The sequence below is a fragment of the Tenrec ecaudatus genome, chromosome 4, assembly GCF_050624435.1.
Source record: "Tenrec ecaudatus isolate mTenEca1 chromosome 4, mTenEca1.hap1, whole genome shotgun sequence".
Classification (NCBI taxonomy): Eukaryota; Metazoa; Chordata; class Mammalia; order Afrosoricida; family Tenrecidae; genus Tenrec; species Tenrec ecaudatus.
The window spans coordinates 147,574,228-147,589,965 of record NC_134533.1 but is presented as its reverse complement, the minus strand read 5'-3'; the positions used below and the strand labels follow the sequence as shown (position 1 = coordinate 147,589,965).

The following is a 15,738-nucleotide window of genomic DNA, read 5'->3' as shown; positions in this document are numbered from 1 at the left end:
TTTAACCTACATGAATAATATTCTAAATCAATAAGAAACATGAAGAACATAACTAACAATTAGTTTAAGCTACAGTTTTATATTCTTTGATTGCTTTAATAGACTGCTTTTAATATGTTAACCTTATCTATCCAAACACACCTTCGCACTAACTTGAGTCACTATTTTTATCATCTTTATTGTCAGTTTCCAAGCTTCGGCACCCAGAATTGGCATACATCATGGAGATTGATACAAACATATATATACATATATACACGCACACACAAGTTTAACACCTCCGCTTTCTCAGTGAACCCCGTGCTTAGGCTCCTGCTAAAACGAGGTAAAATAGTGAGAACACATGAATAAATCTCAAGTGATAACTATTTGTTAGGCACATTTCAATGGCAAATTCATCACTTTGCTAAAACGTCCACTAAGCTACAGCTTCAGTTATTTGCAAGAAAGATAAACAATAAGCCCTCACAATCTCAAGTGTGGCTTACGGACAAGCTCGCCGGGAGTTACATTTTGTTTTTTTCAGGTCACTGTTTATTAAAGAACAGTTAACGATTCAGTGATTAACATATCAGGTGTTAATTAAAAACTCACTTCAAGCTGAGTCATCATTGAAGCACAATTTCTTAAGTATTTGCCTTTAAATCCATCACAGTAAAATCTGGGCTTTTGGTTTAAAAAAAACATTGAATGTTTGGGAGCTGAAGAATGGATCCCATTAGCGGACGCGTGGCCGTTTCATTTTATTCTTCTCTGTAGTAGCTTTCCTCTTTTGTTGTGATAATCCAGGCCCCGGTTCTTTATTATTTTGGAGAAATGAAGGCACTTCCCGTAGACAATAACGTTCTATCCGAGGAGGGGATGCCTATCAAAGGAAAAAAATAAAACACAGCTCAGTATTTTTCGGATTCATCTTCAGAAACTGGGATCATATAAAGAAAATGTTTGCCTTTTTAAAAAAAATCATTTTATTAGGGTCTCATACAACTCTTACCACAATCCATACATACATCAATTGTGTAAAGCACATTTGTACATTCATTGCCCTCATCATCTCAAAACATTTGCTCTCCACTTAAACCCTTGGCATTGGCTCATTTTTCCCTCCCTCCATGTTTGCCTTTCAAAGCCTCCCATCTAGCATTTGTCTCCCCTTGTGCCGAGCCGCGGTGGGCAAAGGTGCACAGCTGCGGTGGAGGCCTGAGAGGGCACTGGCCAGCAGGTGCAGGAAAGTGAGCAGGGCCCGATCTGCAGGTAGCAGAGCCACAGTCCACACCCTTCTCTCTCGCTGGCCCAAACCCTGGCCTTTTGCTCCCTCACAACTGCACTCCAATAAAATAAAAGGATCTTTACCACCTTGTTATAAAGACAATAAAACCTTTTTTCTTGTTGTTGGGGGTGGGGTGGGGGAGGGCAACAATACAGCAGACTGGATAATCTGAAAATGAACTATCACAAAGTACTGAGACATTGAGAATGAACGAAATCAGGCAACTACTTCGAAGGCAGCTGAAAGGGTACATTCCCTCCGTGTCAATGACTGAGAACACACAGCTAACTCTAGTTGGAACCCTGCAGTCTAATGACTCCCAGGACCAGAAAATAGAGTCCACGGCAGCTATGGCCACTGGAAAAGTGAGGTGGGAAATACCAGAATGGAGAAAACAGAGGGAGAACCCTATACTCTGTCTAGAAACTCTGGCCCAACCTCAGCTCAATCCCTAAATCATACATGTACAAAGAAGACTCACAAAGAAAGGAAATTTGAGCTTTGACCAGTAACACAGTGCAGACACCCAGTGCCATGGGATATTCTCCAGAAGAACCTAACAGAATCCAGTGTCTATAGCTTCTCATTCAAAACGTCCAGGATACAACCTCAAATTGCTCCATATTGTAAGAAGCGAAACATGACGCAGGCTCAAGAAGGTGTCATTTGGAATATAACAGTAACAAGACATATTAGGGTCTCGATCCTGACAATAACAATAGATTACCAAAACAAAAACGGTAAATAAATGACATGCAGTGTTCATGGATTGAAGATAACATAGTAAAGAAACCAATGCACCCAAACTGATCTGTAGGCTTAATGCAATTTCTATCAAAATCACGATCTTTTAAAGAACAAACTACAGATCTTAAACTGCAAAAGTCATATACAACTACAGGAACCATGATAGCATAGGAGTAAAATAGACTAAAGGAACAGAAAAGAGCCTAGAAATAAGACACTGTTTATGGCCATTTGATTTTGACAAAGGGACCAAAGTCTTGGGTGTCAAGTCAGCTGAGCAAATACACGGGGCTCTCTTTCCCAGCCCACAGCAGAGCTCTGCGAGCACAGGAGGTAAAGTATTGGGCTGCTAAAAAAAGGTTAGTGGCTAAAACCCATTAACCACCCTGGGAGATCATTAGCTTCACAGCTGTGAATGTACAGCTTTGGAAACTCTAAGGAGCAGTTCTACTTTGTCCCAGCTGGTCAGAATAGACACCATGGCAGTAGGTGGCCTCAAAGCACAGAAAAATGAATTTAAGATGAACCACAGACTTAACACGAAAGCTGAAACTATAAAGGATTACTGGTATCCTAGTTATATTAAGAAACCCTACAACTAACAAAAAGATGCAAGAATTTTGGGAGCAAATTTACTACTGGTACTTAAAAAATAAAAAACTTATCTGAACGGTTATATATTTTTAAAAATGTAATGAATAGTGGTGGTGGAAACCCTATAAGAAAATGAAATTAAAGCCACCAAATTATACAAGAGGGCTTCTTCAAAACTAAGTGTATCTTCTTGGCAACACGGACATCAAGAGTTAGTATTCTGTACTTTGTTCTATTAAACTGGCATTCTATGATGCTCACCTTCCCCGACAATTGCTGAAGACAAAGCGGGTGCATAAATAAATGTGAAGAAAGCTGATGGGTGTCCGGCTATCAAAAGACATAGCGTCTGGGGTCTTAAAGGCGTGAAGGTAAACAAGCGGCCATCTAGCTGAAAAGCAACAAAGCCCACGTGGAAGAAGCACACCAGCCTGCATGATCACGAGGTGCTGAAAGGATCAGTTATCAGGCATCAAAGAACAAAACATCATATCACTGTGTGCTCACCTCCCTGATATGATCGCTGAAGATAAATGGGTGCATAAGCAAATGTGGCAAAGAAAGCTGATGGTGCCCGGCTATCAAAAGAGATAGCGTCTGGGGTTTTAAAGGCCTGAAGGTAAATAAGCAGCCATCTAGCTCAGAAGCAACAAAGTCCACATGGAAGAAGTACACCAGCCTGTGCGATAACAAGGTGTCGAATCGAAAGGAATCAGGTATCTGGCATCATCAAAAGAAAAAATTATCATTGTAAATGAGGGGGAGTTCAGAGTGGAGACCCAAAGCCCATTTGTAGGCCACTGGACATCCTCTTACAGAAGGATCTCTGGGAGAAGACGAGTCAGTCAGGGTGTGATATAGCAAGGATGAAACATACAACTTTCCTCTAGTTCCTAAATGCTTCCTCCCCACCCCCAACTATCATGATCCCAATTCTACCTTACAAATCTGGCTAGACCAGAGGATGTGTACACTGGTATAGATAGGAACTGGAAACGCAGGGAATCAGAGGATGATCCCTTCAGGACCAGTGGTGTGAGTGGTGACAATGGGAGGGGTGAGGGAGGGTGGGTTGGAAAGGGGGAACCGATTACAAGGATCTAGATGTGACCTCCTCCATGGGGGACGGACAACAGAAAAGTGGGTGAAGGGAGACATCATACAGTGTAAGATATGACAAAATAATAATTTATAAATTACCAAGGGTTCATGTGGGAGGGGATATTGGGGAGGGAGGGGGAAAATGAGAAGCTGATGCCAGGGGCTTAGGTGGAGATATGTTTTGAGAATGATGAGGACAATGATCGTACAAATGTGCTTTATACAATTGATGTATGTATGGATTGTGAAGAGTTGTATGAGCCCTTAATAAAATGATTTTTTTTTAAAAAGTTAGTATTCTGGACTGCCCCATTCCATAAGTCTTGCTTGATGTTGATGTAAGTTTAGTGGGCTTCAGATTTATCAAGTAATTTTTAAAGAAAGACATAATGGCAAATGTGTATCAAGATATTGTTATACTTGGAACTAACATTCACATATCTGATCTCTCATCTTTATGATTAATAAACATTGGTTCTTATTTAGATGAGGAGCTATATACCTGCCCAGCCACAGCATCAAGTCAATTCCAATGCACATGACCCTACAGGGTAGAGGAAAGAGGTTAATTTTCTCCTATGGAGCTTCTCACGGATCCGAACTGCTGACCTTGCTATTAGCAATCCAGCCTGTACACCACTGTGCCACCAGGCTCGTGCAGTGATCTAGAATTCTTGGATAAGATACAGCAAGTTCCCTATACTTGCCCTGTCCCCCTCCACCCCCTGCTTTTCTCTTGGGAGAAGTCTTAAGAGATCACAGCTCAGTAAATCAAGCTTTCTTCAAAGTCTTTTGAACACAAGGATCCCTAAAGTGCTGGGTTGCTAGCCGAAAGGTCCACAGTTCAAGCACACCAGCTGTTCCACCAGAGAAAGCTGTGCAGTCTGCCTTTGAAAAGATGACAGTCTGGGAACCGTATGGGGCAATTCTACTCCATTATTGTTAAGAAGAGGTCCTGATTTCTAATCAGTATAGCCCACTGCTTTATGACAAAGGGGCCTTTGTTTATGTCTTAGGCCTTCTTTCCATTAAACCCTGAGCCTCTACAAACACAAGGAGCAACATCACCAGGTAGGCCGAGGTGTGGCTGCCCCTCATTTCTATACAAGGCTGTCTGTAATCCTTTCTTGTCCTAAGACACTTCAGATCATGGACTGAACTCTGCTGATAGCTGGTGGCATTTCAAGTGCTCTGGTGTCAGTGAAAGGGAAATCACATGCCATCGGCCAATTCCAAACTTGAGCATACGGAGCAAATGCTTCATGCACCAAGGCTTCCAACACAGGTATTTACTGCACATCAAGGCAAAGGGTAAGAAAACGGAATGCATATTTCTCTGAAAGCCCGAGGAATACATTTCGGCCTTTTTGATATTTTGAAACTTCAAAGGGTTCTATCAAGGCTTTTAATGATACCTACCCTAGATTTGTACACTCTACTCATATTTTCATTGCCAGTGAACTCAGGGGTTCACTATTACAGGAAGAAACTGGATGCAGGTTGAGGAAGAGTGAGACGAGGTTAACATTCTATTAACAGTAAGCCAAGGATGTTGACGTACCCTAATTCTCTGCACACAAAACCCACCAGAAAGAGGCAGCCCAGACCCAACCCCACAAACCTCCATGAGATAGTCAGCAATGTATTCTGTTCTCAAGCAGTACACGTTCTGGGCAGCGGCTTCTGCTATATTAACTCCTAAGTCTTCTGACTTTTGTTTATTCCAGTCAGAGAAGAGATGCGTGGCCTCTTTAAATAATGGTACAGGATGACCAGGTAATACCTAACAAACAAAAGCAGCAGCATCACAATCTACCGGGGTCCCAAATTGGTTCAATTTGTCTCAAATATATTTATGGATCACCATCACACAAACTACAGTAAATCAAGATCTTATCAGAGAAAACTAGGCTAGAAAATAAGTCATATGAACAATTCAGTAAACAGATTCAATTCCAACCTTTGCTCCTCCTGACTGAAGAAGACGTTTGAATCCTGCTTCTCGACACTGATCAACATGCAAAATAACCTTCCATCCACTAAAAGCGCCCTACAAATAAAAATACGTATTGAAATCACTTGGACATTAAATGACAAAATAATAGAGACAATGCATTCTTCAATCTGCAGGTTGAGATTCTATGTCAATTGCAGCTGGTCAGAGCCAGTTCTGGCACAGTTAATAAATACATTTGGAATAAAGGATAATTTAATGGTCCGGTCATATGGAAACAAAGTAACTTGACCTTATGTTTTAAGTTTTTTCTTATGCCTACCGCCCCGCCCCCGCCTATAATTGATAATAAATCATAGTTTCTTAGAGTAAATGAAGTCTTCATTTTTTTCTCTCTTGGGAACCTTTGAAAGCCTAAAATCAACTCTAAAAGAAAGAGAATCAAATCAAACAAAGATCTAGAGATGATCAGAAACCTCAGAATACCAAATGAATTAATCTTTGTTTGCCATAAACCCCTTTTCTACTTAATTAACAAACCGAACCATTCACATATCCTCTAAATTCTTTTTATTAATGTATAAAATAAGAGGGATTAGAAAAGAAACTACTTTACTGAAAGTTATTGAACTATACTTAAAACAGCATTTGTGATGTGACAAATGTTTCTAAATTAAGGCTTTAAAAATCACACGGCCTACTGATAGGTCTGACAAAAACTTTGATGATTTTAGATTAGTGATAAACATATACAGTATTTTAAGATGCCCATATCGAGAAGGCTGTTATTGCTAAGTCAATTCTGATTCAGAGCGACCCTGTAAGACAGAATGGAGCTGCACAGACACAGAGTGGTCACCACGTCTTTCTCGTACGGAGCAGCTCGTGGGTTTGAAGAACCGCCCTTTTGATTAGCAACCAAGCATTTAAGCAAGGCACCAACAGAATTCCTTTACAACTGTCACATGACAGGAAAACGTTTGATTTATGGCGGGAAATTCAGAAGCACTTAATAATGCTGTGACTTGTTGCCTAGAAATGAGATCATACCCTACTCTACAGAACCTGGTAGACTCCAGGTCAAGAAACCCTGAAGCTACATTCTGTAAAGATCCTTTCTTTGTAAGAAAAACCCAGTGGATTTCATTTTACATAAATTCTATTTCAAAAAGACCACTAGCATTAAATGTTACTGTCACTCATAATTTGAACAGTGAAGAATTAACATTAAGGTCAATTACAAATACCCAAACTAAGTAGAAATCCACCAAGATAAAAAGATAGGTAGAATTATTATTGGGTCACGTTCATTATCTTGGCTGTCATTTATAATACCTACGAAGTACACATTTTCCAAGTGTTACTACCTCAACAACGCCCGTTTCTTGTCTTTGCTGGATTGTTCTCCTCCATCGCATTGCCGCAAGTGCCAGTTTCCGCTGCTGTCCATTGATAGCAGGGAGAGCATCAAGAATGGAGCTACTTCCCCATTCATAATCTTCTTCCTAGAGGCAAGTCCAACAAACTGTGAGCGCCTACAAGGTGGAGCCCAGGAGCTTCCCGGAGCTCCCAGTCTAGCAGAGTGACCAGCTACCACCCGATCCAGAGGGTGCCACAAGCCCACGTGCATGGCGGAAATGCACATGGGGCTACATGAGTCAAGAATGGCCGGCCTAAGTAGAATTCAGAAAAACATTCCTTAACTTTCAAGAACCTACTGATAATTATCTTAGAATTTCTTATTGTGAATAGAGCAGTGGCTCTTAACTTTTCTAATGCCACGACCCTTTAATACAGTTCCTCATGAGGTGGTGAGCCCTCCCCCCAACCATAAAATTATTTTCGTTGTTACTTCATCACTGTTATTTTGCTACTGTTGTGAACCAGGCCACCCCTGTGAAAGACCCACAGGTTGACAACCGCTGGAATAGAGAATGTTACCAAATGAAACATGGCCACATTCAAATGAAGTAGTTGACCCTTGAACAATTTGCAGGGTTAGGGCTCTTGACCTGAGACAGCTGAGTACTTTTTTCCATGTAACTTTTGACTCCCCCAAATGTAACCAATACCCTACTGGTTGTTGGGAACTTCACTGACTTTTTTTTTTAGTGAGTGAGGGAGAAAATGAGAGTGAGTGAATGAGTGAGAGGAGGTGAGTGAGTTAGACAGTTAGGGATTGAGTGAGAGTGAGTGAGGGAGGGAAAAATGAGTGAGTGAATGAGTGAGAAAGTGAGAGATAGTGAGTTCAGTGAGAGTGCGTGAGTGAGAGTAAGGGAAAGAGTGAAACAGTAAGTGAGTGGGTTAGAGTGAGAGTGAGTTCTTGAGAGAGTGAGAGTGAGTTAGTGAGTGAGTGAGAGTGAGTTCGTGAGGTGAGTGGGTGAGTGAGAGTGTGTTAGTGAGAGTGAGTGAAGGAATGAGCTGAGAGAGGGTGAGATAGTGAGTCTTCACTGACAACATAAACAGCTGAGTAACACCTAATTTGTGTATGTGTGTGTACACACACACACATTGGCCGAACCCAATGGGAGCGGCCCTTCCATCTTTCTCCTAAGTGGCTAGTAGGTTGAGCCACCAACCTGTGGTTAGCAGCTCAATGTCTAACCCCCTGGGCTGCCACTGTAGTATTGTGCTGTCTTTTTAGCTACTGCAAGTTCACACCTTTTGTTTATAAATGAATTGTCTTTACGCTGAGGAGACTGAGAAGGCAAAGGAAGGGTTGGTTGGCAGAAGTCAGCATACTTAGTAAAACTTTATGAGAATACATCGCCATTTCTGACCTTTCTTTTATGAGTGTGTGGGTGCAGCACCATTCCGTCTTCTACCAGGCTGCCTAGACACGAAACAGCAGCACAGCTGGCCTATGCTTCCTCCCTTAAATGCTGGTGCTGACTTCTCTACTCATCAATGTTCTTTGTGGTGTTCACTTTCCTGAATACGGTACTTCCTTGTAGAGTAAAACCTCTTCAGCTGAACACCTTTCCTCCACACCAAGTTTCTTAATGGCATCTGAGACCTGTCTGCTGTCTCAGTTGGCAGAAGTTGCTGTTTCTGTTTTCTTGACATTGTAAATGCCAAACCTCTTTCTCTGCTGGCATTGAATTCTCCAGCTTGAGAACACCACCTTCCGTGTGCGGTCAGCTGTCATAGTGTCTTTGCTTTCTCAAGAATAATATTAATCTATAGGTATGCGATCCTGCACCCATTATTTTCAACATACGAAGGCGTTCCACAAGAAGTGCAAGGTTTTTATGCCTACTGGCACAGATGGAGAGCTTTGCAAACTTTTTGGTTTCCTCACAAGAATCTTTATGTTGGGTTATTGAAATGGTGGGCAATTACAGCTGCAGACCTTAGGCTATGGTACATAGCAAGCAATTCAGGGTTTCAATGATTTTCTCTGCTTCTTGGGAGTATGGACGTCCCATTACCTGGCGCCCTCCAAGGTGGGCACAGATGGGAGGGTGCGGTAAACCGCTTCTTACTGCAACAGACCAGTTTCTGGGGGGCAAAGTGCTCGTGCCGAGATGCTCGGAGTCGTGTGGAATGTGCTCTAAGTGGCTGCTCCCCACACTGGAGCAGCAGGAGGCGGCTATGACAACTGGAGAGTTGGACAGTATGGACCAGTTTACTTTCTGAGTTAGGTTTAACACTGCAGCTTTGCTTCACTTTTCCTTCAAATGTCAATGGCACCACGCACGCGGTCTGGAAGTGTAAGTTTGGAGAAATTCTCTTTATAGATTTATCTACATTTATGGTAGTAAATCATAAAGACTAGTATCTACATATTATTCATTCATGACATGCCTAACATGGTCTTAAATTGGTTCCATACTTCTAGGCTACCTGGCTCATCTTTGAGTTTGTCTAAATCGTCACAAGTCTCCAAAGTCCCCCCCCAATATATTCACTGAAGCAAACCTATATAAGTGGACCCATGCAGTTCAAACCTGCGTTGTTCAAGTGTCAACTGGAATTCAAAAGGTGAGCAAAGGCGGCGACCAGAAAATCTAGTTCTATGATCTCTAAAACGTGTGTTCTAAGGGGGGACTTATAATAACTGGTAGATTTTAATTGCCTGGTTATATGAACATCTGTGTGTGTACTGGACTATATAGAGGCAGCGGCTCCAGATCGACCCATAATGCCATTTCCCGCCCTCGCCCATACACACCGGCACGAAGCGCCCGGCAGCCCTGCAGGCTTCAAGATACGAGCGGTGAAGCACCCACTTGCCAGCTGCCACTGAGGCCAAATACTTCTCATTTCGAAGTGGGTGTCCGACAACAATGTGCGTACAGTTAGGATCAAAGCACTGCTTTTCCAACACTAAGCCACCTGAAGGAGAGGAAAAATAGGCTATCTTTGGTGTCAGCTTTTCCTGCGGGCAATGGAATCGCCAACACACCGAGAAACGAGGATAAATACATACAGGGCATTAAAACGGTCTGAACCAGACCTTGACTGCTGTCTTCTTAACTTACACACGTACTTCTACAAAACGGTGTCATCCAAGTTTCAGATGTGAAAGGTGGTAAAAAGGCACAGTGAACTCCCACACACTGCTTACCTACAGTTTACAATGAGCAGAAATCTGCCAACTGTATTCTAATTCCTTTTGTGCTTATTTGAAAATAAATTCCTGATAACCATGCACATCACCCTTCTATGTAATTCAGTAGGCACCTCCGAAATATATGAAAAGATTCTTACTCCACCACAATCCCCTATCACAGCTAACAAAATTTGCAAAAATTCTTAGCTACCTAAAGACTAAATCCTCGTTCAAGTTTATCGCTTGCTTCAAATTTACCTGCAATCTGTTCTAATAAAGATACGAAAAGAATCAGGAACAAAAAAGAACTGCACAGCTGTTGTTGACTGTTACAACTCTTAAGCCAGGACAGGGACTTCTGAGGTCTTTAATGCTAAAGAAGTCAAAAGGCATCATGTGAGCAGACAGGGGTCAGCAGACCAGCCCAGCAGTGTCGGCAAACATACACAGACTGTAACCAGGAGGAGGAAGCAACAGCTGCCAGCTCTTCTCAGGCACACGTGCAGGCGCCTGGCTTCGAGAAGAGATGAACATAGCAGTAAATACAAGCTTATGTAAAGCATGGCTACTGAGCGGCCGTGTGGGGCTCGGCTAGTGGTTAGGAGTTGCACTGAGGACGTTGTAAGACTGCTGAACACTCAGGGTCCGTTCTTACAGCAGCCATGTTAACGGTCACGGTAACAGCGGCAGCCCTTACAGCGGCAGTACTCACTATGTGCCAGTAAGCACCTCAGATTGACCTATTTAATCTCACAACCCCAGAGTACACAGGCTACCAGGACCATCTGCAACCAAATCCGGGATGAGAGTTGCAGAAAGCATGATAAAGTAAAATCCACATTCATCACTTTTAATATCCATTTCTATGTGACCAATGTATCCTGTGACTCAGAAAACATCATCGACTGGTTTATTTAGGTAGCTGCTGTCCAGAGTTGTTGAACTTACGAATGAAGGGTTGGACACACAATACCTATTACAATGTCTCACTATACTCCCAGACCCTCCCCTGTCACAGTCCCAATTCCAGCACAATCTAGACTCACTGGCCTCTGCTTCTGGGTCTCTCCTAGATCAATTCTCGCCTACTTGCTACTAGTTCTGCCACACTTTGCAGAAACAAGAGTGTACAAGAATCAAGCACTTGAAATGCTTTGTTTTGGAGACCTGTGGATAAAACCCAGCCATTCTGATTCATAACTCCATCTAATTCCCTGGGCCAGAGAAGCAAAGTGTCTCCAATGAGGGATTTCCAAGAAACATCGCTTCTCAAGTGCCCCAATGAAATGGACAAAAATCTTTACATAAAACATATCGCAGTTCTCCACATCTTTAAAAGGAGAGTAATAAGCTTCGGTCTTTTTTGGGATGATTCCGTACCACTACTACAAGCAGCTATAAATTCTTGTTTTCTCTTTCGATGGCAAGCTTTAAAGGTTCTCTTGCTATAATTTTGCTATTTCTAAGGAGCTCCATTGCCTGATACAGGCGGAGCCAATAGTCACACATGGTTATCACACACCTGAAGCATGGCCATTCCAAATTGAGATGGGCTGTAAATGTACACTATACACAGTATTTCAAAGACTTGGTAGGAAAGAAAATGAAGAAAAAAAAACAGTTAAGGTTTTACATAGAGTAAACAATCCTTCAAATATAATGAGTTCAATAAAATAAATGTTCAAAGTTAACTTCACCAGCTCCATTACACTCTTACAGATGTGGCTCTGAGAAAATTTAAAGAGAGGTTTGTGGCTGCTGCTGTAGCTCCACTGGGACAGTGCTGGGTCATCCTTGGCAGGCTGAGGTCAGACGGCGAGCCCGCAACAAGTGGAGCAATCACCCGGCTCAGAACACACACACGTGCGGACAGTCAAGGGCAAAGCAGCAGGGCTCTCGTGCCAGGGCTCTGGTATGGTTCATTCCGATTCTCTCAGGACTTAGCGGAGTTGATCACCAGATCCTCGTCGGCGCACGGTGTTACTTCCAGCATCGGCATGCATTTGTATTGATTTTTGTCCAAAGTTTCATCGGTGTACTAATGTTCAAGGTGGCATAGCTGGTTCTACAGCCTTAATTAATGGTTTCAATTTAACTCTTCTGTCCCATGACCCAGCGACTATATAAAACCAAGCTCAAATTCTGACCCAGTATAATCTTAACCAAACTATTATCCTTATTTTAATGTCTACATCAACAAAATATACTAGGTGGGACACTCTTTAGACCTAAGTAAAATAATGGTACCTAGTTTTTCAATGAGATGACAATAATCAATACGTTCTTGAGGATTCAGCGATGACAACTGAAATATGTACTGTTTTTTTAAGTCTTCATGAGTCTCCTCAATTGTTACAACCTGGAACGGAAAGATTCTATTTTAGAGAAAATGAAAAGTCACCAAGTTCCTTTACACACTCTTATGAGCTGTCAAATACAGGAACACTGCTACAGAAATGTTACAGTCAACATCTGATGAATCATTTGACCAGAGCTAGCAACCCCAGCAGTGACATCTCCAAGTCCTATCGCCACACCGATGACAGACCCACCTTTTCTCTTGGGCGGGGAGCCACAGGCGGGTTGGCTAAGGGGAAGGCAATACTGGGGGCTTGTGGCGTAGGGATCAGGTGGTTGTCTTTGGTTGGAGCTTCCAGGTCTTCAGAGATCATGGGATGTTTGGGGGCTTCGGTCACAGATACGTTTCCAGGATCACAGATAGCTGAGGGCAATAAAATGCTACAGTGTGATATTATCCAAATATGACTAAGAACAAATTCTGGAAAATATTCTTACCTGTCTCAGCCAAGATGGACTTAAACACAAACTGCAAGACATGAAACAAAAAGTCTAATACCAGACAAGGGGCTAATCTCTAAAACGGACAGAAAACTTCAATACCTCAACAAAGGAGGGTAGGCGGGGGGGCCACAGGCTGGAGGATATATAGGTATGAACCTGGATGAAAGGGAAAGTGGGAGGGGGTTGGGGAGGAAACAGGACAGGCTATTGGGAGGTTTGATAAGTTGACAAATGCAAAAATGCTAATTTGATATGTAAATCCCCTCCTAATTCACAGAAAAGAGTCTGGAAAAAAATGTACTCTTACATGTAAAAATTATAAATAAATGAAATCAATTAGTTTTAGAAGGGCAAGTGACATTACCTGTGGGCTTCTTTTTGAAAATACTAAGCTTTAAATACCCAAATGTGTAAGATGAAATTTCCTCTATGCTTTAAGAATCCCACTAGTAGAGGAAAATGTGGTAGGGAAATGAAGAAAAAGGGGGCAACATTTACCAAAGATGAGCAAAAGGAAGAATTTTGCAATTAATGTTTTTAGGGTGTGTGTGTGGGGGTGCGACTCAGAAAGGAAATCATACAAATCTGAAAAACAAATGTGCGTCCTGGGCTGTACTTGGGGGACAAACGTAAGATGACTGGGACAGAAGCCAGGCACCCACTGCACAAGTGCAAGAGTGAGCAGAATGAACCAAAGGTATAACACCCGGGGGAGCTCTCTGGGAAAATGGCTAATCCTCATTTAGTCAAAATAGTTTTCACTGTAACTTAAGTCCTTCAATTTATAAATACTTTTTTCTGATCCTCTCTCTTTTTTGGGATGTAATACTGATCTTTTATTATTGCCTCGAAGTCTGCTAGTGTCCAAGAAATTGTTTAAGATCCACGTGAAGGAAAATAGCAGTGGAGAGGCAAGAAAACTTAGGTCCAAGTTTCAGAGGAATGTAGGGTGATGGAACTTGCTCATTAAAAATTGCATTGAGTTTTTGTAGCATCTCCAGTTTGAACACACTCTTCCAAATCCATTTACTGGAGTAGTATCACCTATGCTTTAAAGGCTCATATCTACGCAATTTAGGTGTTTTTAAAAAAATACATTCAGAAAGTAAAGAAATACAGAATGAAAAATAATGAAGGAATAATTAAAAGTACGCTCAACATTGCTAACTAAATCCCCAACAGAAAGAGTCCAGTTCACCCCACCTCAAATTCTATGAGTAAAAGGAAAAAGGAAATGCATGGCTGGAAGGGTTCTAGAGATGCATGTAGCCTTGACTAAACCATACACTGAACGGTCTAGAACTAGAGCCTAAGCCCAACAACAGACATCACACAGAAAGGCAGGGAAGTATCCGTTCTACTTACATCTTCAGGTACGTATCTCTACCCCACTGGAGTTATGAATACAACTCAATTTTTAAAACTGAACTTGCGTTTCCCATCATTCCCCATTTTCTAGGGTCTATCCTTTTTGACTGGGTGATGTAAACAGCAAAAATAGCACACGCACGCACGCCCGCACACACCCCCTCCTAGAATGTGGAAAGACCTTTCTAATGCTGGCATTAGAAATCACGTCAGCTTTAACGGATAGGCCCTTAATTGGTCGCCCCCTCCAAAGTTTTTGTCTGTGCCCTTAACTTTAAATGCCCAGTCCCTAAAACAAAGTGAAAAAATAATGCACGTGTGTATTTGAAGTCAGTGTCCTGTTAACAAAAAAGGTAGCATTGTCTTCACTTTGGCCATTGTTAAAGATGCAGGCATAAAGCAGGAAATGTTAGAAATCATGTATTTTATAAAAAAAGGTACACCATCAACAGAGATATCCTTTAAAAAGACTACTACACTAAACAAATACAAGGTGATGTACACATTTTAAACTTAGGTAATTTTATCTACATTGGTCATTTTTTCTGATTCTTAAGTCTTAGCCCAAATCATTACTTCCCAGTAAATTTCTGTTTGCGCGTACAATCAGAGAACCCCTCTTTGCTTGTTTGCGTCTTTGTAGGAGGCCCATTGCACTCCACGTGAACAGACTTCGACTTCTCTCCTTACCCTGCTCAGCGACCTCTGCGTCACGTAGCGGATCCTGGAGAGGGGAACCCTCTGAGTTTGGAATGTCCGCCTGAAGCTCAGAGCATTGTGTGGAGCAAATGGGCCACTGTAAGTTACTGGCGAGCCTGGCTCTCTCCTCCCTGGCAGTAGGGTCATCCCAAATGATTTGTTCATTTTGCGAGGGCTCTGTGTTGATGTCAGGTACTATTTGACGAGACTGCCTGAGGAATAAAAACGACAATTTATAATAACTGGACAGCCTGCTAACCCACTGTATCTATTCCAACTTGTGGCCACAGCATGAGCTTCAGAGCAGAAGTGCACTCAGAGTTTACTCCTAGAAGCAGACGGCCAGGCCTTTCTTGCACAGTGATACCACATGGGGTTAAATTGCCAGCTCTCTGCTTAGTCGTCGAGAGCAAACCATGTGCGCCCAAACCATTGAAGGTGAACACCCAGGGATCTTAGATAAATGAAATCCACACCAAGAGTACAGAATTTAGACTGTGAAATGTGTGCTCACTACTATCAGCTGAAGAACCCAAAGAGCTCAGTCACAACAGAGGGGTCTTTATCCTGAGTGTATTTATGTACTCTGACAACCTACAGCTACAAATATCTACAGTAAGACATTCATCAAAAAGCCTCTGACTCAAT

The 15,738-nt window shown here is 42.1% G+C and overlaps 1 protein-coding gene across 3 annotated transcripts in view; it reads right to left on the bottom strand.

Annotated features, from left to right (window-relative positions):
- Window positions 1-678: 678 nt before the first annotated feature.
- The window catches only part of TOPBP1 (DNA topoisomerase II binding protein 1), a 54,168-nt gene continuing 39,108 nt past the window's right edge, over window positions 679-15,738 (bottom strand). For all 3 annotated transcript variants that reach the window (XM_075546911.1, XM_075546910.1, XM_075546912.1), the window contains exons 21-28: window positions 15,082-15,302; window positions 12,774-12,943; window positions 12,469-12,580; window positions 9,841-10,004; window positions 7,034-7,171; window positions 5,673-5,762; window positions 5,334-5,495; window positions 679-865 (exon numbers count right to left, since the gene is read on the bottom strand). In XM_075546911.1, coding sequence (XP_075403026.1) covers window positions 719-865; window positions 5,334-5,495; window positions 5,673-5,762; window positions 7,034-7,171; window positions 9,841-10,004; window positions 12,469-12,580; window positions 12,774-12,943; window positions 15,082-15,302 — 1,204 coding nt within the window. In that variant the 3' untranslated portion in view covers window positions 679-718. The remainder of the gene's footprint in view (window positions 866-5,333; window positions 5,496-5,672; window positions 5,763-7,033; window positions 7,172-9,840; window positions 10,005-12,468; window positions 12,581-12,773; window positions 12,944-15,081; window positions 15,303-15,738) is intronic.